Source organism: Onychomys torridus, chromosome 5, assembly GCF_903995425.1.
Source record: "Onychomys torridus chromosome 5, mOncTor1.1, whole genome shotgun sequence".
Classification (NCBI taxonomy): domain Eukaryota; kingdom Metazoa; phylum Chordata; class Mammalia; order Rodentia; family Cricetidae; genus Onychomys; species Onychomys torridus.
In genome coordinates, this window is record NC_050447.1 from 73,194,767 (window position 1) to 73,220,547 (window position 25,781).

Here is a 25,781-nt window from a genome sequence, read left to right on the forward strand (position 1 = left end):
GTTTATCTTTGTTTAAATGTTTTATGTGGACGCTCCTCTTCTTATATCTTGCTTCTTTTTGAATCTTAAAAATATTTTTGAAATGCATCTTGTGCATTGAGTAAGAAAGGAGCATCAGACAGCACAGAGTCTCATTGTACATACAGCCAAGTAATCCAGAGAGCAGCTGGGATGATGCTCCAGGTGGAAGTCTTGGAATTCGAGCTGGAAAGCACTGCCATGGCTGGCTTCCAGCCGCCAGTAGCACTCAGAGCTGTGATAGTATGGCATCGGGTAGTTGGGGGATGTGATCAACCCCGTGGGGGTGGTGAGATTGCCTCCACAGCCTGTGGGGGGAAACAGTGATGAAACATGGCCTTTTTTTCCTTCAAGATTAATATTAATCATCCTGCCGCTACTCTGCTCTTCTTCCTAGGCTGAACTCTCTCCAGTGCTGGGGACGGAGCCTGGGGCCTCACACAAACTAAGCAAGAGTTCTAACACCGAGTCTCACACCTCAAGTCTTTAGCTTTCAGACACAAGAATTCATTATGCAGTCCAGGCTTGCCTCAAACTTGGGATCCTCCTGCCTCTGCCTCTCTGGGGCTGGGATTGTAGGAATTCACCACCACACCCAACCTGAGCTCCTCTTTAACCTATGCTCCTGCTCCTCACAGAACAGGAGACCATCTAACGTTCTGCTTCACACTGGTGGACTTTCCTTTTTCCAGTCAAAATGAGTAACTTGATTGAATTTCCTTGGGAATTAGAGTTTTCCTTTTCCTTCAAAATATATGCTGCTGTTAATGTCCAAAGACATTTGTAATGTTGGAATTTATTATAAAGAATGATAAAAGTTAACTAGGAAAATTGACAAGATGTGACAGAGCCTGACAATGAAAAAAACCAATCAGCTTGGCTTCTCCAGTAAAAAGTCAAGTCTTTGCTACTTACCTGTTGATGCTACGTCCCAGTGGACAGAGAAACCCCTCTTTGTATCCAATCTATCACTGTTAAACCTCAGCCATAACTTGTTACTCTGAGAGATGATTCTAGGAGGAAAAACTGAGCCGCAATAAGATCCAAGGAGTGGTGAAGTTTCATAGCCTCCATCTCTGTGACAGGTACAGAAATGAATGGATTAGGTTACAGTTGGGCTGCAACGTACAATAAACACACAACATATTCAAAGTATGGGGATGCAGATGAGCAGCTGATCTCCTCAGCTAGCATCTCCTAAACACTACTTTAAAAAACATAATTTCAAGTTCTCAGGTCTTTACTGACTAGAATTTGAATGACCTAATAAAGAGTATCTATTATTTATGGCTTGCATGGCATCTTTATATCAGCTGCCGAGAGAATGTATTTGAAATTCACCTTCTCAAAGCCTCTGTCAAATAAATCAGAGAATACAGAATATAGAACTAATTATCCACAGTATAAACCAGTATTTTTAATTTTTAGAGAGAAATATTATATATTTCTTACTGATTTTGAAATCTTCAAGATGCAATATAACATATTTGTTATATTTGGAACAATTGTAGAAATAATTATTTTCCTAAGAAGTTTGGGGTGCTTTAAATCTATAGGTTTTTTTTAAGAAAAAGGATGATTCATTGAATGATAAAGCCAAGTGCTTAGTTGCTATAAATTAAGAAAATTAAGTTGAGCTTGAAAGTTCCCACCTATAATCACAGCACTCCGTAGGCTGAATCAGGAGAATTTCTGTGAGTCTGAAGGCAGCCTAGATTAGCTAGTGAATTCTGAATCACCTTAGGCTATAGAGTGAGACCCTTAAACTCCCCCCTCCCCTCAAATAAAATTATGTTAGTTTAGTTTGATATGGTTCAATTATAATTTGTTAATTGGTATTTTACATTGTAGCAAAGAATAAAATTTACTATAAAGTGTTGAAAGATTTCAAGTTCAAAATAACAAATAAAATATTTTATATAGGCTGCCAAAATAATCAGCCTAATATTACTTGATGTAATGATATAAGAATATATATATAAATAGGTGTATACTAATATACCATTGCCAGTGATATCATTTTTTAAAAATTACATTTATTTAAAGTGCAAACAGTTAAAGAAAATGTCAAGCACTGAAATCCACAATTCTAGACTCTTATTATTTAAAAATAAGGTAAGGTTGCTATTATATCAATGATTTTAGTGACATTATTAGAGTAAATGGACAGCAAAGACCCAAAACCTTAGATTGATATTACATAGAGAACAAAGGTACTTAAATATGGCTGTAGGTATTGATTATCAACTTGATACAACCTAGAATCACTTGGGATAGGAATATTAATGAGACCACTGGGTTAGTCTGTGGCCATGTCTTTGGGGTGTTGTCTTAATTAAATTAGCCAACATGGGAAGAATGAGCCACTGTAGGTGACATCATTCCCTAGGCAGGGGTTCCTGAGCCATATGAGATAGAAAGATAGAGCTGAGCACAAGTAATGAAGTAAGCTAGCAAGAAGTGCACGTGTATTCATTTCTTTTTGCTCTTTACTGTGGGTATGATGTGGCAAGCTGAGTTCCTGGCATCTTGCTCATGTGCTATGACAGACTGGAACCTGAAATTGTGTGCTACAATAAAGCCTTCCTCACCTAAGTTTCTTTTGATCAAAGTATTTCATCACAGCAATGGAAATGAAACTAAATGTCAACAATAGTGAGCATCGAATTTCAGAATAGTAGTACATCTGTTTCCTTGGCCTAAATAAAATCTGAAATTTATTGCAAAATATTTCTAATATGAGAATTTGAAATAACTATCAGGGGCCGAGAAGATGGCTCAGTAGTTAAGATTGTTCTTACAGAGGACCAGCATTCAATTCCCAGTGTCCATAATGGGTAGCTTATAACCACCTGCAACTCCAGAGGATCCAACATCCTCCTCTGGCCTTCACAGGCAATGCACTTACATACACCCAACCATACCCCCACACATGCATATAAACGTAATTTAAATCAAGAAATCAAAGTCTCAAATAACCATCAAATCTTATACAATTTCTCCTTTTCTTTTATATTTAATTTAAAATGATAAATTTTATATGTCATAATAAAGAACATAAAAGATAACTTTACAAAACTTTCCATGTTTCCTTTAATCTTTTCTGAAAAGATTACTGATGAAAATAAAGGTTATAATGAAATAAAAGCCACACCTGATTTCCAGAAAATCGAAACACCGTTGCCCCGAGGCCTCCTCCAGTTCAAAGTCTATAAAATCCAGTTCAATCTGTTCATTGAATCCCACTGTGATCCTGTAAATGCAATCCAAGTTATTGGGGTAATTTCTGGGGAAGTTTGGGGAGGTGATTAATCCATAGCTATCTGTGTAGTCTTCTAAGCACACTGTGAAAAGAAACAGAGAGAAAAATGGGAAACATTATACATTTGCATATGTCCAGTTATGTGCAATGCATTAATTTGAGCCCCTATACTTGAATTTCAGTATTTTTTTATTGTTCAAAGATTGATTTCATTTTGAAACAATGTTTTTAAAATTTCAGATACAACCAAATCCTATATCTTAATGTGGCAGACATAGTCACATATATTTTGACAAGGTAACAGTTTTGTCTTAGAAGAGGTATAATTTTTCTAATTCATATAAATTACCATAAACATTAAAATTGGGTTAAACTATGCAGATATCAGGGGAGTTAGAAATAATTCAGTTCTGTACTTTCCTTCATAACTTCCCTTTACAGATGTATGTATTTATGAGAAATGGCTAGGTAGGAGTCTTAGCCATGCAGGAAGTATGGGAGACCAGAGCTAGGTTTGGTACACACCTGCTGTTGAAGGTACTTTCCATCAAAGCCTGTCTCAAGTACAGACAGGCCACGGAAATAGGCAAGCCACCAATCTCCTGATCTCAGTTCCCTCATTTCTATGATGGAGATGGTTACTAACTTTGGGTATTATGCTAACAGAATGAGATGATGCAGCTAAAATATCTACCTCACCATAAACATGCGGCAATAATCATCATTATACTTCAAAATAGAAGGAGCCTAAGAAAGTGTAATTATGAAGAGTATGTTTATTATCATGAAATGATTAGCAGCCCACCTGGAATGCTGCACCCTAATTAAATAGCAATGGCTCCAGTTTGTTTAAACTTTGCCTGTTCAGTCTCTTCAGACTCTGGTTTTTTTGTTTGTTTGTTTGTTTGTTTTGTTTTGTTTTGTTTTTGGGGGGGGTTCGAGACAGGATTTCTCTGTGTAGCTTTTCACCTTTCCTGGATCTCGCTTGGTAGACGAGGCTGGCCTCGAACTCACAAATATCCGCCTGCCTCTGCCTCCCGAGTGCTGGGATTAAAGGCATGTGCTACCACCACCCAGCCAGACTCTGTTTAACAACCCATCACTCCCTTATAATCCAAGATGTCTTATAAAGAAAGTCTAGCTTAACTGTGCTCTTCATCTAGTTTCAAATTTCATCCAGTAATGACCTAAATCTAGGTCGTTGGAGTAGACAGAATCCATGATGAAAGGGGCTGTGTAGTTATATTTCCCCAATTTTTGCCATATATTCATCCAGGAACATCATTGGTATTGGGAACACAAAGACACGTATAAAGTGTTATAGGCTCTACTATTTATGCGTGTCCTGTGAAGTAACAAATATTGGTTAAATATTTGAACTTATTCTAAAAAATCAAGGCTTCAGTTTATTGAGAAGGCTCACAGTGATAGTTCACTCGGAAAGGAAGGCAAGAACGGAGGGAGTAAATGAAGGTAAGAGAGAGAAAGAAAAGTTGTCCAGGATGAGAGGACGGTATAAGGAATGGAAGAGGCTTATCCTAAGTGCTTCATACCCAGCTATGAAAATTATAGATAAAATTCAGCAGACTGATGGGCTGTGAACAGGATTTAGGGCACAGTGTTGCTGAACTGACATAACTGACAAGCCCATGAGTCCACACACAGTGGAGTGTCAGCCAGTTATTCAAATATCTAAAGCAAATTGTCTCTCCAATTAGAAAACAAATTAGTTAATATTCACCCAAAGAAACTAAAGAAAACAAGTGAACAGGACTTGAGAGTCACCGCTGTGAGGACTGCAGTCGTGAGTCTGTCTAGGTGGGCACCCCATCCCCAGCTGCATGTGTGTCCTTCTCCCAGACCCACTTGCACTCTGGATCCAAGGAAATCCTCACGCAACAGAAGACTACGGTCAAAGAGAAGACCAGCTTCATGCCACACCAACCAGAGCTTTTGAACAAGCTCTCAAAAGGAACAAATGAAACAAGCAATGCACTGAAAGAAGTGACGTAGATGAGAACTGAAATCAAGTAAAATGGGGTAGAAACAGAGAAAGAGTAAAAGAGGAAGAGTCACTACAGAGTCTCCAGCTAGCCAAAGAGCAGAGTCACAAAAACAGTGCAAATAAATTTGATAAATTTGTTCACAGCCACAAAGTGCCATAGCTGACCCAAGAGAAAATATTAAGATCTCTCATGGCCTCGATCCACCAAAGAAACCTAATCTGTCATTAAATACCCTTCTCCAAAGAAAACAGGGTACTCAAATAGTCCCTGGTGATAGTTAAGCAAGTTAAGGAAATATTTATACTAATCAGGCTTAGGAATTAAGAGGAGGTGACACTCTAGTTCATTTTGTAAGACCAAGTATTATTGTTATGCCCAAACAAGACCAACTTGCCACAAAACACTACAGATAAACATGTCTCATAAATATAGATAAAATAGCTGTCATAAAACTTAAGAAAATCAGTTCCAGAGAATGTGAAAATTATATTATAGCAAGTATTGCTCACATTGGGAGTATCAGATTATTTGATGTGGGAAAACCAATCAACATAAAAATCTTCTGATTAAATCATTTGGAGAAATCAATATCCACCCTTGATGAAGACTCTCATCAAGCAGAAATTAAAGAGTAATCTATGAAAATCCCGGAGCCACCGTCATTCTTAAAGTGTAGAAGATTAAATGTTTTCTGGCCCAAATGAAGACTGAGACTATGTCCAGCCTCACCCTTTCTGTTGAGCATTGCCAGACCTACTTGCTGCATTAAGAAAGAAGGGGAAAGGAAAGACAGAGTAAAGCAAAGCAGGATTTCACAGTTGTGACCATCTGTGTAAATTATGAATCCAAGAAAATTGTGTTGGCACTAATAACTGCTCCTTAAAAGTTTACATAATAAAAGATAAATATCTGAAAATCAGTTTAGGATGCATGTATGGGCAGAACTGGAAAATGCACAAAACAGTATACAACAGCATGAAGCACATGGTGATCTCAGTGAAAATGTAAAAATCAACACTAGGAGCTTTAAAACAGTTCTCATAGAAATAGAGAAAGTATGAATACATAGCAGGTTAAAATATGTTCTTGGAATGGAAGACAGTTTGAGACGTCTTGTAATTCCAAAGTGACCTATGAATTCAACAGGACTTCTGCCAATTTCAAAATACACATGGACAATGGGTGCCAGCAATGGCTTAAAGGGAACTCTGTGTGTGAGGGCGGTAGAGTTGGGGATGATGGGTTCAAGACATTTTCTTGCACATTTCCTTGAACATCATTTTCCTAAATGAATGGACTTGGAAACTTAAATTAGACCATACTGGGAAATTAAAATGAATTGCAGACCTAAAAGCTCAAGCTATAACACTTCTAGAAGACACACAGAGGAAGTCTTCATAATTTTGACAAGCAAACATTTCCTTGAGAGGAAACAGAAGCCCACTAACCAGAAAGGGAAAAAGACTTTTGTAAGTAAAAGAACAGGTTATATGCACACCTAGATGACATCTTGAGTTCACCATCTGCCTTTTCCTTGTCCTCAAGGGTGACCTATCAGGTGATGGTGAATATAAGCAGAGCAGCTATTATAGAACTGTGTGGGCATCAGCAATCACATTTTAAATCTGGCAAAGCCATGGGCCTTACATATGTAATATAATCTGTGTGTCTCTGTGTGTATACACCTGAGTGTATGAGTGTGTGTGATGGCCAAAGGTCAATGCTAGTGTTTCTGTCCTCACTTTTCACCTTCATTTTTGAAATAGGGTCTGTCACTGAACCCAAAGTTCCCTGATCTGCTAGGATAGCTGTCTAGTAGACGCCAGGAGTCTTCCTGTCTCCCTCTTCCTAGCGTTGGGATCATAGGTGCATAGGGTCACACTCAAGCCTGGCTTTTTTTACATAGGTGGTAGGGATCTCAACTCGAGCAGGCACCATATCACTGAGCTGTCCTTCCAGCCCACCATCATGTAATTTTTACACTGAATGTCTCGTTTTATTTTTTCACGTTCTGTGAATAACATAGACGTCCCCTCTAGTTAAAGAGGTGTGGAAGAGGACCGAGGCTGTTTGAGAGTATGTTTTTAAATTCTTCTAGTTTGGACACAAGATACAATTCAAGCTCTTCAAATCCTGAATTCTTTAATAATCCCTAGTTTGTTCTTCTGTGTATGTATACTTGTGTGGAGCAACACTTATGTGTGTGGGTATGTGCAGAGGCAGAGGTTGACTGTCAGATGTCTTCCTTGATCACTTTTCCACTTAGTTTTTGAGAAAAGAGTCCCTTATTTAACCTAAGCTTGCCATTTGTGCTAGGCACTGTGTGTTAGCCAGTGAATCCCTGAATCTGGCTTGTCCACACCTTTCTGTCACTGAGGTGACAGGTGTAGACCACCAGTCTTGGCTTTACTTTTTACATGAGTACCTGGGATTTGAACTCGGGTCTAATGGGCACTTTACCCATTGAGTTATCTCCCCAGCCCTATAATTCCTAGATTTTCTACAGAGTCTAGTTTTCAACCTAGACTAGTAAGAGATTTAAAAACATGACAATTAAGCACTATTTTCATTCTAAGGATCAACACACACACACACACACACACACACACACACACACACACACACACACAAACTCAGGAAAGAATTGGTGGGCTATTTGCGCACACAAACATAAAATATTTAAGATTTACTAGAGGAAAATATTTTAGAGATTAATAGATTTGAAAAAAAAAACTTTTCCAAAAAGTATCTAAGCATGCAATATCAGAAATTTCTGATTGAGGTATATAAGCAAGGGAGGAAGGGAGGTCTGACACTTGCCCAAGGTGTTCCCAGTCAAGCTGGCACTAACAGCAGGCTGACTGTCCTTGGCCTTACTTTCAATCTACAGTAAATAGGACCTTCAAACATGAGCACCATCGTTCATCATGTCATTTTGTAACAGTTTTTTATGAACTATAAAGACGAATTCAATCAGATTCATTTGAATTGCTCAGTAAAAGTTTACTCTAGACCTTAACCAGAATTCTAATTGAACTCAGGTACCTGAATTTATAACAAGACAATCTGCTCTTTCTGAAGAATTTTTAAAATGACCATTAGAGTCTGAGAATGTTGTTCTTACCACATTGAAATTTAAAAAAATAGAAACAGATTGCTCTCTGCCCATTTCTTTGAAATAAATTCCCTGTGGCCCTCTTGGCTTCATGCCTTCTTAACTTCATGTGTTCGCTTTCTGGGTTCATTCCAAGATGCCCATTGAAAACTAGCACTAAATACTCACTGGGGTGTAAGAGGAAATGAAAAGGATGGGAGATCCCAGTGGATTCGCCTTTTTATATTTATATTTGTTCATAATATTGTGCTTTGGACCAGGCTTAGCCACTTCTCTGGATAATTGTGAAGCTCTTCTCTTTGCAAAAGTAAGAAACATCATCACAGGTCTACTGTAGCCCTGTGACAATAGATAGGGGCTACATAGTGAAACCTGGCTGGCTCTTACACAAGCCAACTATTTATTCTTCGATGACAGTCAACATTCTAGACTGCCATCTCCCTCCTTGAAAGATTAATTGGGATAGACTGTGCTTTTACTTTCTTGACACATCATAAAAATAAAATTCAATCATGTCTACTGAGATTATTAGACAGATTTTGTGAAGAGATGCCTAATTTTGTATGATAACTCTGATATTTTCTACTCTTTTGTTTTTATTCAGCTCCACAGTTTTAATAAATGAACCAGGAATTAGTTTGAAAAATTATGGAGTAATTGTTAAATAGATATTATTTAATCTTAAAGCTTAAGTTCATTTCTGCCCTTGTTTATACTTGTAAAATTCTTTCTTATTAGTTCTATATTTAATTAGTAGATAAGTAATAGATTTTAATAGGATATGATTATAACTTAAATGGTAAAGTATATCAGTTATATTATCTCAATGTCCAAATATTTTCTACTTCATGCTAGTAAATGCTGAATGTTACAATTGGTGGTAAGGAGTTGTTAGGAGTTTCTACCCAACATTGTTCCTTTTGTTATGTCTTTTGTTTTTATCTCCCCAGGCACGTATGAATGAGAACTGCAGCTGCATGCTTAGAGAGGGAGTCGGAGTATGAACAAGAAGGATGTCCTTCCTCCCAAACACATATTTAAGGGCTGACATCATAGCCTTATGGCAGGAACTACAGATGGAAGTGTAACTGGATTTAAATCAGGAAATTCTGACTCTATCAAATGCAGACAGGGCAGATTCAGGAGGAAACGTTCAAGGGCTGAGCTAAGAAACTAGACACCAACAGTCCAAACCATCATCATCTCCCTAAAATGAATGTCTGCCAGAGAAATAAAACAGGTTACAGGCCAGTGACTGTTGTCCTCTGGTGCTTGTATCTGACATGATTTCAGTCTACAGAAAATACCCTGAAAAGAGAGTCCCCACCTCTGTCCTTCCAGCCAGCAGCTCATTTCATCCAGGCTCCTGGGAGCACTAGTCAGCTGCCTGGCTAGCACCCACTTACTCCCTATTCCAGTCTCCTAAGCCAGCTGAGACATACCACAGAGCCAGCCTCAGGAACTCATGCAATCCAGCCGCCCATATGACTTTCTGGGTACCATCATCTGATTGCTATGTCAAGTGCTGTGACTATGTTAACCAGTCCTCTGAGCTCATCCAGCGAAAGGCAGACACACAGTGAATGGTCAAGGGGTGGAGAGGATGTGCTCCCTTGCCTGTGACTTCAGCTCAGTCTGGACCAACGTGGTGGCTCTGAGGTAATGACTAACACACAGGGAAACAGGGCAGACAGTCCTTTGCAGCTGCTCCTTCAGTGTCTCCTGTTTTAGCACTTGGTTTTTCTCATCTCTCATTTCTTCTCTTTCCTTTATTCTTCCGGGTTGGACGGTTTGGGAGGGAATGAACCTAGTCATGGTTTTTGAGCATATGCTATAGTTGAGCATGCTCCAAACTCTATTCTCTATGTCAGTTTTCCCTCCTGTCTAGCTTACCTGTTGCTTTGTTGAGTTTTATCTACATCGCATCTTTCTGAACAATTTTACTAAATTGTAAATTCATTTCCCCCCTCCCCAAGTTATGTTAATGCTTGTGGCAGTCACTTCCCTTCATACCGCCTTCCAAGCAGGTGCAGTTACAAAGATCTCCATGATATTTGCAGGCGGCACTGTCTGAATTACATGTTATTTAAGATACAACTAGCTTATTCATGCAGCAAATTAAAATTATGTTCATAGAAGATTAGGGCCAGAAAACATTTCAAAGATCATCAAATCTAATCTTTTAATTACACAGATGAGAAAATTGTACCCCACGAAGTTCAACTGACTTACTCCAAATCTAATATTCAGTGTGGTTTAGAGCCAAGTATATGAGAGAGATGAAACTACAGTATGGAAAATTGTGCACACACTGTAATTTCCTGAGAAATCCACTTTGGTCTTTGGCTGTTAACCACCTGAATAAGGCCCAGTGAAAATGTTAATTATACAACAAAACACACTACACTTGAAATCCTTGGGCTGTCACTCCCCATGTGCTTGGGCTAGATAGTGAGCTATCTGCCCCAGTGAGTTCCACCAGCGAGGAACATACACAGATCCCTTGCACTCTGAATTTCTCAAGTCACGCTTCCAGAACACAGAAGTTGAAGTACTTTTGCCTGGATCAAAGTTCAGTGACCCAACTCTCTGGAGAAGAGAAAAGTTGGCTAGGGAAGAACTTTTCCTTTATTTATTATGGAAGTAAGGGCTATAGAGAATGGCACCTCAAAGGATGACTGGACACAAGACTATCAGAAAGATAAGTGCAGGCCCAGAGAAATCCCCAAGGTGTGGGATGCTTGGCAAGTAGAGGTACCATGTGCCTGCTGTGGATATGCACTGGATGCTACTTTTCTCTATCAAATATTTTTCTAAGTACTATAAAAGTTAAGGCCCAGCAGGCAGCAGTGATACACATCTTTAATGCCAGCACTTGGAAGGCAGAGCAAGGTGGATCTTTGTGAGTTTGAGGCTGGCCTAGATGCAGGACAGGCACTAAAACTACACAGAAAAACCCTGTCTCAAAAAACCAAAAACAAAGTAAGGCCCGGAGACCCTAAAAAGGCTCAGAGCTCAGGTAGAGGCATTACCCTATTTTTAGTAAGGTGGACATTGTCTTTATACTTTATTCCAGGTAAGTATTTGTGTGTTTTAGACATTAAATCCCTTTTGCAATAGAGAAAATGTTACCTGATGATGCATTCACTGTTTCATAATGTATGGAAAAGCCTTCGTGGGCAAGAGCAGAGTCAGATACAAACATGACCTTTATTGAGTGGGAACTGCTGGTAAGAGAAGGTGGAATGGACTTTCCACAATATCTGTTCCAAAGAAAACAAGAAGAGATAATCAGATTTTTAAACGTTGAGTAAATTTGAACTAATATTCCAAAATTTAGGACATGTAAAGATAAGAATGGGTTATCTATTTTCTATCACTCTTGAAACCAAATATATTTCAGTAACAGCATAAACATACTTGTTCATGATTCCTTAACTGAAATAGTTGTGTGTTCAGCTCAGTGCCTTGGCACGAATGGGAAGTTAAACAGGGCAGCATTAGGCCGCTGTTAGCACACTGAGGTAGTCATTCACAGGACTGTAATAAAGGGAATCAATGTACTCTAAACTTATCCAGCACAAGCCCTCGCCAGCCCTGTCAATCAAGGGCATCATGACTATGGACACATAGCTCAATTGTTCTACCCCACTTTTCCTGTCAACTTCACATACTTCTTAACATCTTCCTCAGTTAATACATTGCACATAAGCATCAAAAACAGTGTCTGGTTAGTGATCTGTGGTGTAAGCTGACTACTGTCTTTAAACAGCTAGCTTATGGAAAGGTAAAAGTGTGATTAGTAAACCATGTGATTTTTCCTTCAGAACAGAGAAAGTTTACTGAGAAAGTCTATTTGAGTAATACCCAAAACACAATAGCAGTAAATGAGGTTATGCCATACTTTATCTTGAGAAACACATGTAAGAAGAAAAGGCTAGAAAAATAGAAATCTCAAGCCAATGCATGCCTGGAACCAAAGAGAAAAAACAATACAAAACAAAAATAAGCTAAAATGTTGAATGTGAGAAATATGAGAATTAACGAAGTTTGATATAGACTAGCATTTTATTATCAACAGGGGATTACCATCTTAATAAGACTAATGGCAGATAAATGTAAAAAAAAAAAAAAAAAAAAACATGTGCACACATGGCCATGTATCCTAAATTGGAATACGATCATTAAAGTTTATTCCCCTCAGGAAAAACTGCATTTCTTTGTCATGGTTAAAAGTACCCAGATTCTACTTAAAAAAAAAAAAAAAAAGAAGAAGAAAAATTTTAAAGATGAAAGACTGAGGTAAGAAGCTAAAGAAGATGAGAATCAGTAAACACAGAAGGAATAAATTTAGAGACCAACTTAGTTAACAACAAGTTAATAGATAAAAAGAAAAGAAGATGTAATAAGACATTTAAAAAGAAGTAATCAAAGGAGGTTGGAGAGATGGTTCAGCAGTTACATGTACTGACAGCTCTTCTAGAGGATATGAGTTCAATTCCTAGCATCTACATAGAGGTTAGTAACTAACTGTAACTCCAGTTCCAGGGATCCAATTCTCTGTGGGCACCATCCATGTGATACACAGACATACATACAGTCAATAAACTGATACACAATAGATAGATAGATAGATAGATAGATAGATAGATAGATAGATACTTAAAACGCAGCCAGAACTCTGCTTTCAACACAAACATAATAATAGAGGCTGGTTTTTAACTTTGCACTAAAACATCTGAAACTCTAGGGGAAGTGTGTAAGTAGTTCTCAACACACTAACTATCAAATAAAGGAAATCCCTCAAAAAATGGGAAATAAATTAATTAAATGGGAAACTGGAAAGGACCAACTTTAGTTCAAGTAACTTAATAATATTACAGGACAAAATCCAAAAATATTTTTACAAGAATGTATAATGACTGGTGCCTGCCCCAAACATAGAATTAAAAATTCTTAACAGCCTGTAAAATATCAAGTACAAAAAGAAACTGGAAAGTGTAACTCATAATGAGAGAGAATGATCAACTAAAACATAGAAAGTAATTACATAATCACCGAATAAGAAAAGACACTAAAATAAATAACTGTATCACATAGATTTAAAAGTATGGAAAAATCAACACAGAGATGTACAGACTCTATCTAGATTGTCCGTGGTGCTAAATGCTGGGAAACCCAAATATGCTTATGCAGAAAAATTAAATAAAAATAAAATCAACTCAAATTGTGTTAAAGAGTTAAATGTGAGAAGTGACTAGATGAAAGACACAGGAAAAACCCCTCATGATACGGGTCTGGACAAGGATTTCTATAGCTATGACCTCAAAAGCACAGGCAAGCCAAGACAGACAGATGGGATTCTAGAAATCTGCAATTCCTCTGCAAAGCTAAGAACCCAGCACAATGCAGATTCAGCCATGGAATGGCAAACTATACACTGGAGAAACAGTTAATACCCAAGATATTTGAATAATACAAATCATTTAGTAATAACAACAGGAAACAAGTAATCTGATCAAAACAATGGCCAAAAGCCCTGAATAGGCATTATCCCAAACAGGATATAGAAATGAGTCATGAATCTATGCAAAGGGGAGTATTACTTATTAATTAACAAGGAAATGAAAAATCAAGACCACAATGATATATCTTAGTCACTGTTCAATTGCTGTGAAGAGACACCATGACCAAGGCAACTCTGATAAAAAGAAACCATGTAATTGGGGTCTTGCTCACAGCTGAAGTTATTCCATTCTCATCATAGCAGGAATAGTCACCAAGGCACCCTGATCCACAGACAGAAGGCAGAGAGACACTGGGGCTGGAGTGAGATTTTGAAACCTCAAAGCCAGTGGCACCTCTCCTCCAACAAGGCCACACCCACTTCAACAAGGCCACACCTCCTAATCCTTCCCAGACAGCTCCACTAACTTGAGATCAAGCATTGAAACATAGGGGCCTATGGAGCCATCCTCATTCAAACTCCACCAGTCTCATCCCCTTATGATTGCTGTTATAAAAAAAGAGAATTTTTTTGTTATTGTTGGGAATGTAGAGAAAAAAACCCTTATGCATTGTTAGTGAGTAGGTGGAAACCATTTTGGAAACTTATACAGAAGTTCTTCTGAAATTAAAACTGTAACTATCTTTTGGTCAAGTGACCTTACTACTAAGGCTATATCTGAAGGGAATTAAATCAGTATGCTGAAGAAATAACTGCACTCGGGTTCATTACTGCATAACATACAATAGCAAAGATACAGAAACAGCCTGTGCCCATCAACAGGCAAATTAATAAAGGAAATGTGATATATATAAGAAATGCAATCTTGCCATTCAGAACAAAGTAGGTAAATGTGGAAGATATTATATTAACTTAAATAAACCAGGCATAGAAATAGTAGTACCCCATGATATCACTGATATATGGATTCTTAAAAAGTAGATAAAGTAATAGGGCTTACCAGAGCCTAAGGGTGATTGGGGCATAGGAGTAAGGAAGGAAAGATGTTGGTAAAATCAGGTAGAAATGAGAGGACATTATATCTATTACCAGATATCTATTATATAGCAAGGTGACTGTAGTTGATGACATATCATATCTTAAAAAATATGTACCAGGTGGACATTTTGTGTTATTACCAGTAGAAGGATGAATATTCTAAATAATGTATTTGTCAGTAAGGTAAATCTTATGATTCCATGCACTTTATTTCAAAATATAATCATATGAAAGGTCAAAATATGTTGCCAATTTATAAAATAAACCTGATATATATAATGATGTAAGTTCAATACTGGCTCACACACACAAAAAATATATGCTATATGCTGTGCTTGAAAGTTCAGTATAAACAATAAAACAGTCTTACCTCCCAAGAGATATCTGATCAACAATGTCATAAATTTCCAGGTAGTCATTTGTGCAGTTGTAATGAAAATCCAGGTAAAATGAATCAAATATCAAACGAATCAGTTGGCCTTGCTGGACTACTATATGCCAGGTACAATTTACACCACTTGGGTAGATATTTGGATAACCAGGACTTGTAATGACTCCATTTGATGCTGTGAGAACTTCTCCACATTCTGTTAAAATAATAACAACAATAATTATCACAACAGTTAATGAATAAGATACATGGGTCCCAAATAAAATGTGCCTATCATAATTGATTAAAAGCACAGAAGAAAACTGTTGCTTCTTATCTGCCATTGATGATAACTTAGTCTTCACTTTTACTAATAGATTTATAGTAACTATTGATAAGTATTTGTTTTTAAGTGTACTTTGTAATTTTTCACAGAATAATTGATTTTTACATAATTCACTTATTGTAATGAACTCATGTTTTCATAGGTGGGGATTGAATCCAGAGCCTTACTCACATAAGCAAACATCCCTGTTTAACTGTTCACATATTCTGATAGCAGCATAAAAGAGGGAGAGACAGACATGTTCTTACCTAAATCATCAGTACTGAACTTGGCCGTGAAGCCACGATTTTCCATAGAGGAACTTTTCACAAATGTGACATAAAGAACATTATACACGGATGATTCAAATGATGGTATGTTTGTGCCACAAAACTTCTCATTTCCAGGCGATCCCAAGACAGAACTGGCACCAATCTAAAGTAAAACAATATATATATATATATAATTTTTTATAAATATCCATTTTGGAAAACTGTTGCCCTTGGTGAAGAAGCTATTGGAAATCAACAACTCTCTGTGTGTGGGTGGGGAGCGGGTGTGTGCAGAATCAGTAGTCTCTTGGGGAATGTGAGTAAACAAGTTTTATTTCTTGCTTTCCATTCAGGGTGCATTTTATTCTTACATCATTGCTCTAGTGAGGGTTTTCAGCACAAGGCTGAGCAGAAGTGATGAGATGGCATGCCTGTCTGTCAACCAAACACAGAGGCAAAGCATTTAGTACTTCCATCACTGTATATAGTAGTATCTATGTGGTTTTGGTGCCTTATATCAAATTAAGAAAATTCTTTCCACAGTTTTTTAAAACTGTTTTTATTATAAGAAGCAGACAGATTCTGTCAAGGGCTTTTTGTGCATTCTCTTGAGTGAATACATTGTCTTTTACTTTTTTGATGCTATTATATTTTGTACTATAATGCCCACTGATTTTTAGGATATAATAGTAATCTAAACATACTAGTGAAAAATTCCCCCTCCATCATGGTATATAATCACATACTGGATTCTATTAAGTAGTCTTCTGCTAGGAAACTTCATACCTATACTTATGAGATATTGGTCTGTACAAACAATGGACCTTTTCATATAAACAGCATATAGTGTCTTTTACTATAATTCAATGATATTTCACTCTTACCTCAATGTAATCAGTATCACAGGGGGCAGTACTTCCAATCTGAAAGTCAGTAAAGTTGAGAAGAACAATTTGTCTTAAGGGTTGGGAGATGGTCCACCTACAGGTTCTTTGTCCAGGATATGCATTAGGATAAAAAGGTGAGCGAATGACTCCTTCTCCTGTTAATTCACCCCCGCAAGCTATAAATAGAAAAATGATAACCATTTTTGCTCAGAAATAAAAAAATTCTTGACCTCAATTCCATTACAAATCTAACTCTGCCTAAAGACACAGCAGAATGTGACACTTCTTTGGGAATATTTTCTGTGCCATTCAAGAACATATAATAACTAAAATAAAATATTAGAATAATATAAATTTGACATTAAAAACAAATAGGAAAGGACCATGAGGGGGCTAGAGAGATAGCTGAACAGTTAAAAGCACTGGCTGCTCTTCCAGAGGATCTGGGTTTGATTCCCAGCACCCATGTGTCAGCTTACAACCACCTTCAACTCCAGTCCCAGGGAATCTGACACCTCCAGACATTCATGTTGACAAAATGCCCATTCACATAAAATAAAATAATTTAAAAACAGCTTGGGATATAAACATGGCTCAGTCAAAAAAGCATATGCTTGAGTTCTGATCTCCAGCACCCATGAAGCTGAGTACAATTGTATATGGTGGGGGATGGGAAGAGCACAGAAATAGGTGTCTCCCTAGAGCTCACTGGCCAGCCAATCCAGCTGAATTGCAGTACTACGTTCAGTGAGGGGGCCTATCTGAATAAGGTGGAAAGAATTGAGGAAGAGATCAATGCCCTGGCCTCTACCAGCACACCACACACACACACACACACACACACGTACCACATACACATATGCACACACAAGTAAGCAGAAGTTTCCTTACCAACTTGATAGTCAGCTCTGAAACTAGCCTTCTGGACTAAAGCGTCTATTCTCAGTCTGATCCAGACTCTGTTAGAAATCGATCTAATAGGTAGCAGGGTTTCATTGCCACAGATCTTTCGAAGTAAGTTGTTATGGTCTCTAACCTAAGCAGAAAAGTAAAGAAGGGTTTGTAACACTAATCAAGAAAGTCACTTCAGTAGTCGGGGTAGTATTTAGAGACTAGTCAATGGCACATTCGAAATAAATAAAAGTTTAATGAGTTAGTGTCTCTATTATATTTAGAAGGAGTCAGAAGGTCAATTTTAGCACAAACTAGTAGTACTAAATGTTGATACAGTCTTTAGTCAATACAGTCTATAACTACATAATTCTTAAAATGTGCTAATAATTTCCACAGTATCAAAGAGGAAATAAATCTGTAACTGAAGATAGTTTCCCCCAACAAAAGCCAAGAATATTTCATATCAAAAGATGAAAATTCACCTAAACCCCACAATTCAAGGTATAAACTGTGCTCATTACCAAAAACATAAAAGATTTAAAAAAATAGGCAGGCAGGAGGAAAGGAGAGGGAAGAGACATACCCAGAAAGAGAGAGAGACAGAGACAGACAGAGAGACAGAGACAGAGAGATAGAAACAGAGAGAGAGAGAGAGAGAGAGCATGCTTACAGAATCAACACTAAACACAGAATAAAACCACTAAATAAAAAGTACTAAGAGTAAAACCTGATAATTAAAATACAAAAGGAAGCAGAATCATAAATACACCAAAAAACAGCTTTTTTAAATGAGGGTTGTGAATGGGGATACCAAAGGCAAATTTTAGACAAATCTAATAAGAAAATAATAACTCTATCTAAGGATACAAAACAAAAATTATAAACATTACAAACAGTGAGTCTCAGAAACATTCAATCAATTAAATGCAAGTCTGTGTACAGGTCTTTGCTAAAGTATTTGAATGTTCAAGATTGATTATTTTCATAAAATTACATAAATTACTGAAAGGATCTGAAGAAGAGGAAACTAGGAATCAGTGTATATGGACAGGTGGAGCTTCATTACACAGTTTCTTCACCCTACTTTCCTCAAGGAGGAAGCACTGTAAGAGGATGATATGTATTTGCTAAGTCTTTTTGCATGTTTAAGGAACAGATAACTTTCACATAAAACTTGTTCAAAGGTCCCCAGGTGCAGCACAGCTCTCTATTATCAAATTCCAACATAAACAGTAAAAAATAAAAACTGTGGATCAATTTTGCTTACTATTATACATACAGAATCCTAAACAAAGTTCTAGGAAAATAAATGTACAGACCATTGGCTCAGTGGGTAAAGGCACTTGATACCAAGCCTGACAACCCAAGTTCGATTCCCCAGGACTGACATGGTGGAAGGAGAGAGTCCGTTTCTCTAAGCTGAATTCTGATTTCAGCATGCATGCTGTAGTGCAGCTCCCACCCCCAACACAATACACAAACAGATAAATAATGCAATAAAAATTAAAGCAAGTCAGTGCAGTGGCTACAAACTGTGTCAATGGGCCCAGTTCCTGTCCCCATCTGCCACCAACTTCCTGCCTTAATAACAGTAGCAAGTTACTCCATCTAAGCCTAGCTAATGAGATGATAAGGAGTCTATGAGATGGCTGTGAAATTTCCCAAGATCTCTGGTAATAAAACATTGACTAAAAAACAAACAAACAAACAAAAAACACTCTTTCTGTTTCTGACCTTTGTAAAGGTGAAACACTGGAGATTCTCTCCACAGTTGGGAATTATACAAAGGATATATATGAGACTCTAGTTCCATGACATTATTTTGGAGGACGGAGCACCCCAATATCAGTCTACTCTCAATTAGCATTATCGAGCCCCTGTGCTGGCGGGAGTGCTGTGGGACAGTCAGTGCTCACAGGCACTGAAGACAGGCACAGGAACTCTCTGGGGCCATGGCAAGTGTGACATTCCCACAGAAGCAGGTTTCAGCACTATCACTTAACCAGGGCTTCCCAGTGGGCACCATAATTAGGCATTTGGGAAATTGTGGGAGCATTTTTTTTTTGTTTTTTATCTATTATTCTGATGTTGGTGGGACATGATCAGCATAGAGTAGTTAATATTCACACCACTAGGGAGACTAAAATGTGAGAGTCACACACAAGGATTCTCTAATATCCTGTGTGATTTTTTCACTAAGGTGAAACTTTGGCTGTTAAACACAAAATCTAGTCCAATTTTAAGTATCTAACATAAAGTACTTTTGGAAATCTTTAATATTTGCAATTCCCCCTGGATGACCAGTAGAATACAAATGAAAAAGTATTTTTTTTCTTCCTTCAGGAAAGCTGCTGAAGAGGATCTCACTTTTCAGAGAAGTCTGCCACCAGCCCATATAGCCACATCGGTCTGCATTTATTCTGGAGAATTCCTGGTAGTTTAGGAGACAAACAGCCGACTCTGTTTTATCTTAAACTGAAGCTTGTCCAGGCATCTCACATATTGGAATAAATGCGGTTTTTATTTTGCTGCCTTAATTTTAATCATAACTTAATGTTTTAATATAATGTGTGGCAATCTATATGGATGAATTTCATTTCAGGATAGTAAAATGAGGGCAGAAAAAGATATTCAAGTAGAAAAGATTTCTGCATGCAGGGAATTAAGGAGTGCTCAGGAGACATGTCTTTTAAGCTGAGGTTGACAAGAATTATTTAGGTTAAGGGCAGTGGCTAGTAAAGGAAAGATTGGTGGGACAGTGGGACATTTGTGACACTGTTCCTCTTCTCCAAAACTGGTAGAAGCACAAAGTTCTGGAAGGATGCTAGTCAACATATATCATGTGTATGATACCCGGGATGCTATCATGAGAACATCTCAGATGCAGACTAATTTGCATGTGGATCCACATCCAAGGATGTTCTGTGAAGGTAAGAACTAAAACTATTTTAAAAGCTCGCCCATGTGAGGTAATCGCATGCCACTCCACTGAATCAGGTTTTTACCAGTTCCCTACTCTTGACATCTGCAACACAAACTTCTTATACTTAAGTCAATTTATGCTACTTGACCAAACAACAGGTCTCGGAGGGGAGAGAAACTGTCTTTTCAAGTATCTAACAAAGACAAAACAAACAAACAAAACAAAACCTTCTCTAAGTAGGTATTTATAGTGCTTGACAAATTCCCATTGGTCAGTTAATGTGAAAGTACAGACTCTACAATCGGCCTTTAACAGAGGCACACATGCTATGGAGACTTGAACACAAGAAGCAATGGTAACATAGTGCCCTGCCCTCTAATCCCCAGCTCCTGCTTGCTTCTTCTATGACCATCGTCTCTCTTTTCTATTAGTCAATTAGAAGATGACAAGGAAGAAAAAAAGCCAGTCCGCATCAGAGCAAGCTGAAGCGGGCTGGTCCCCCGGGTCCTGATTAGTGAAACTCAAGGACATTAGCAAGGGGAATGCAGCTGCCATCCAGATGTTATAAGAGGAGCTTACTGGCCTCAAGGGCCCTCAACCTGGAAGGTGCAATTGATTTTGGCTGGGTTTCTCTCTTTGTAGAAGGAAACCTTATTAATTCTGAAAGCATGAACTCTTCCTGGATCCCAGGCAGAGCAATACTTTAACCACCACATTTTAAAGAGAGATACTAGAATAAAATTTATCAAATGCTCTAACTGACCCCAAATTCATTTGTAATTAATATCCTGGCACTTGTAAATTCATACTCTCATCCAAAAAAAATCCTCTTCTTTGTGCTTGGATGCTAGAATAAACGATTTCCTAATCACATAATCGCTTCTTTTGTGTGAGAGGACTCAATATCTGTTCTCTGCTGTGAGACTTGCCATGTCTCCTGATGGAGCACTGACAATCCTTTCTGTTGACTGTGAGCTTCACCACAGGAATTGCTCAGCCTTGAGGAATTCGAGCAGATAAAATGAACTTATTTCCTCATAGAGGCTTTGGCTGTCATTGGGTGACTCACTCATTGCTTACTTTTTCCTCTACAAAGACCAGGAGCCTGGGTCCTACAAAGTCAAAGTCCTAGAAGACAGCAGCAGCAGCTCAAGCAGAACAGAGCCCAAACTAACCAGCTGAGCAGGCAAACAGTAAGCAAGTAATAAACCATGGGGTCTGTTGGTTATCATGTTTGATTTGCCGGGGAATGCTATTAATTGCTTTTTACAACACAACCTAAAGAAAGATAACTAATATTGAAACCTGGTTTGTAGTACCAAAGTGTCTCTTCTTTTAAGAAGTCATGGATATCATGCAATTTTCACTTGCAGAGGGTGTATAGTACATCCATTAATTTAGTGATCACATTTACAAAAGAACCACAGGGCCAGAGCAAAACACCAGTGTTCTGTAACTGGGTTCGGGTTTCTCAAGGGTTTATTTTGTTTCACTGTATATGAGTGTGTGCTTGTGTTTGTACAAGTGCACATGTATGTGAGGGTGCACATCTATATGTGTGTATATATGTGTGTGTACATGCACAAGTGGAGGTCAAAGGATACCTTAACGTGTCATCCTCAAAAACATCATCTACCTCCTTTGAGATGGAGTTTTTCATTGGTCTGGAACTCAGGTATTAGGTTAGACTGGCTGACCTCAGGGAGCCTCCTGTACAGAACACCCCAGCGCTGGGATTACAAATGTGTGCCACCACACATGGGTTAGGGATCAAACTCAGGCCCTCATCTTACAAGGTAAGTTCTTCACCAACTGCGTATTGCTGCCTGCCTCTCAAGGACTTGTTTATTCATTTTGTAAATACTGAACATTAGAACCCCAAAGGCCCAAGATATAATGAGTAACCCAGGCTATTTAGCCTGTGAAGCATTGCAAATGGCACTTACAGGTTGAACTAGCTCCTAAAAAACAATTGCCCATTAAAATCTGCATTCTTATAAAGGAACTATTTCCTTTACAGAGAGCAAAGATTAACTGGGCTGCAAACATAATTCATATGAAATTGTAAGTGTGAGCTGTAGAGCTGAGTAAGCAGCAGACGTTGACATCTGGAAGAGATCAGGTCTCATCTCAAAGCCACGCTTAATGCACGTGTGCATTTCTCTGTGAGCTAACTATCCCAATTTGTTTTTACACTACAAATTTTTAAATCCATTTAAGTATGAAAGCTTAATTCAGCACAAACCAAATATGCTAAAACTAGATTTGCCCCATCCAAGGGTTGAAGCCAGAACCTGACCATATGGTAACATTAAACATATTAACATACTCTCTGTGAATTGAATTGCAGGCCGATTGCCTCCTTGGTGGCGGAGGGACTTGATCTTAAAAACTATGTTCATCTAACACAAGTGAATGGGAAAGGACTGTGGCTTTCCTCCAAATGAGAGAATGATACTCAAGGGATGGAAGATGAGAGACACCAGGCATGGCCTAATTACATTAGTATTAATATCATTATTATTGGCTATTGCTTTTTATTCTTCATTAGCTTGCTTGAGCACTTTGTGGCCAGCATTTCAGTATTTTCAGAACATTTGAGGTCTCACAAAATAGTATTGATTCCAATACCTCTATCAATAAAATTATCAGATTTTAAAACTTACTTTCTAAAATCAAAAAAATGCAATCTGTTTTTCCTAGAGTATCTTCTCTCCTGATTCTAAACCCCAGCACACAAGCTTCCCTTTCTCCTTCCCATCCTTCTCATTGTTGTGTTGTAAAGACCACTCAGTGGTAGGCACAGTGCTAAGAGCCTGCTTATAGTGTTCCAGGGCTCTCAGAGCACAGCACAACCTCTTTATCTCAGCCTGTATGGTCACACAGGATTAGTATTTGCCTAATTCATTTCTTTACTTCTCTATGATTCTAGTCACTATAGTCTGTTTTTAGGGTTTTTTTATTTATCATACTTTTATATCATTTGGTGTCTGGGGTTGTGTTGGCCACTGTATCTGACATCCTCTTTCTCTTGAATATTTGTGTTGCCAACTCCCCACCTGTAGACCCAATATGTACTGTCCTCAGGGAAGCTATCTCAGACCAGTCATAGCAGAGATAAAGTCAAGAGCTCAATACTTTTCTTTAATTTCACTCCTTTATAGTATTTTTTACATTTTTTGTCATAAATATAGAATTTATTTCCATGTCTGTGGAGAGTGGAGGAAGTCCTGAGCAAGTACAGTCCTGAGTGAATTGGGCTGTTGACGTGGATGTGACAATGTCAAAGACCTTAACCTCAGATGCACAAAAAAGTGACAAAGCTTTCACCCAGAATGAAGCTTGGAGGGATGGCAAAGCCTGACTATGATCTGTGTTGATAGTGTGTGCAGAGAATGTCCACCACAGCTTTCTCCCATGGATATCTATGTCCTGAAGACTGCTCTCCTATAGAGACTGTTTCTACCAAGGTCAGCTCAACCTGCCTCCTTGTTCATTGGTATAAAATAGTTCTGCTTCCTTGTTTATTCATATGCAACAGACCATGTTCTTGTTCAGCTGTATGCAATAGCCCTGCTTTCCTGCCCAACTGTACATAATTAGTAAGCTAAGCTTCTGGGATGCTCCATTTTCTCCATCACAGAGTACAGCACACCTGATCCCAGCTATTCTGCAGGTCTGTGTGATTGCTTTTTTTCCATTCTCTCTCCACCCCAGTCAGGTCTGGCCCCTGAGGCTGTGCAAGGATGCAGCACACTCCTAAGAAGGAAGATCTTCCCCAGAAACCCTTCTGTTTCTCTAGAAGGCAGGCCCACCCAATGCATCAGCCTCTCCTGTAATGATCCTTTTCCAGTCTCCCTGGGTGGGGTATATGGTTTGGGATATAAGCGGGGTGTAAAGTCCCATTCATTTCCCTCCATATCCTACTTCAAGCCTCAGCCTTAATGTCGTATACTTTCGACATTCTTACTCAATCTACAACTGGAATTTTCTGGAATAAAAACGTAAACTTTCATCGCTACCTCCCATGCCTTTCATTCAGAGTAATCCCGATGGCTGAAGCCACATAAGAAATTAATGAGAGGCACTGCTTTGTGTCCTGGAAAGATCTATCGTACTGATTGAAAAGCTCTCATAGGCAAGAACAAATGAACTAAAAGTTAATCTCTCTTTGAATTCACCCTTTGTAGCCATGTCACCCTGACCATGGGCGAATGTGTTTTTAGAAGTAGAAACTTCAGTTGAGATGTGTGTGTCTGTGTGTGCATGCATGTGTGCGTGCATGTGTGCATGCATGTATGCATATCTCTGTGTGTGCATGCAAATGTGTGTGTGTGTGTGTGTGTGTGTGTGCGCGCGCGCGCGCATGTACAGGAATGTGTAAAAATGTATGTTTTTTTAAAGATACCAATGATCTTTTATAATTTCCATCACAACCTTATGGATTGTGCACATATCAGAATGTAGTTATAAAGCTGGCTATGGAAGAGTCTTATTGGCTGATTCTGTGCTGATAAGCTCTTCAAAGCCAGAGTGAAAATTTAGTCTAGGAGACCTTAAATTTTTATAATGTTTTGTAATAACCTTTTGTTTGTTTGTTTGTTTTGTTTGGTTTGGTTTGGTTTTTGGTTTTTCGAGACAGGGTTTCTCTGTGTAGCTTTGCACCTTTCCTGGGACTCAGTTGGTAGCCCAGGCTGGCCTTGAACTCACAGAGATCCACCTGGCTCTGCCTCCCGAGTGCTGGGATTAAAGGCATGCACCACCACCACCTGGCATTTGTAATAACCTTTAAAGCTTTCTTTCTCATTTCTTTCCTTGATTTTATTCTCCCAGAGGTTAAATAAATAGATAAGGCATCTTACTGAGGTAGAAACTGAAGTACTCAAAAAATTGCCCAAAGTTACACTGACTTCTAACAACAGAATTGAAGTCATAACTTAAATCATTTAACCCAGTCCCATTCTAAATACAAAATACTAGCCACTCTACTTTACAAATTAAGTTGCTGGGTGTCAGTCAGTTTTGTGACCACCCCCCCCCCACACACAGCAATTTAAAGGAGTTGACTAGATGGGTAGAAATTCTTGGAGAGTATTCATCGAAAACACAGAGTCTATCATTCCAGATGCACTCACAGATGCTAGCATTAGTAGAAGAACCCTCCTCAGGAATACAGAGAAACTCTGCAGAGTCCCTCCATAACA

The 25,781-nt window shown here is 38.3% G+C and overlaps 1 protein-coding gene across 2 annotated transcripts in view; it reads right to left on the reverse strand.

The window, feature by feature from the left end:
- The window catches only part of Cubn (cubilin), a 222,821-nt gene that overhangs the window by 160,422 nt on the left and 36,618 nt on the right, over positions 1 to 25,781 (reverse strand). For both annotated transcript variants that reach the window (XM_036188531.1, XM_036188530.1), the window contains exons 18-25: positions 17,652 to 17,796; positions 16,758 to 16,936; positions 15,871 to 16,036; positions 15,277 to 15,493; positions 11,534 to 11,664; positions 3,173 to 3,362; positions 934 to 1,094; positions 145 to 326 (exon numbers count right to left, since the gene is read on the reverse strand). In XM_036188531.1, coding sequence (XP_036044424.1) covers positions 145 to 326; positions 934 to 1,094; positions 3,173 to 3,362; positions 11,534 to 11,664; positions 15,277 to 15,493; positions 15,871 to 16,036; positions 16,758 to 16,936; positions 17,652 to 17,796 — 1,371 coding nt within the window. The remainder of the gene's footprint in view (positions 1 to 144; positions 327 to 933; positions 1,095 to 3,172; positions 3,363 to 11,533; positions 11,665 to 15,276; positions 15,494 to 15,870; positions 16,037 to 16,757; positions 16,937 to 17,651; positions 17,797 to 25,781) is intronic.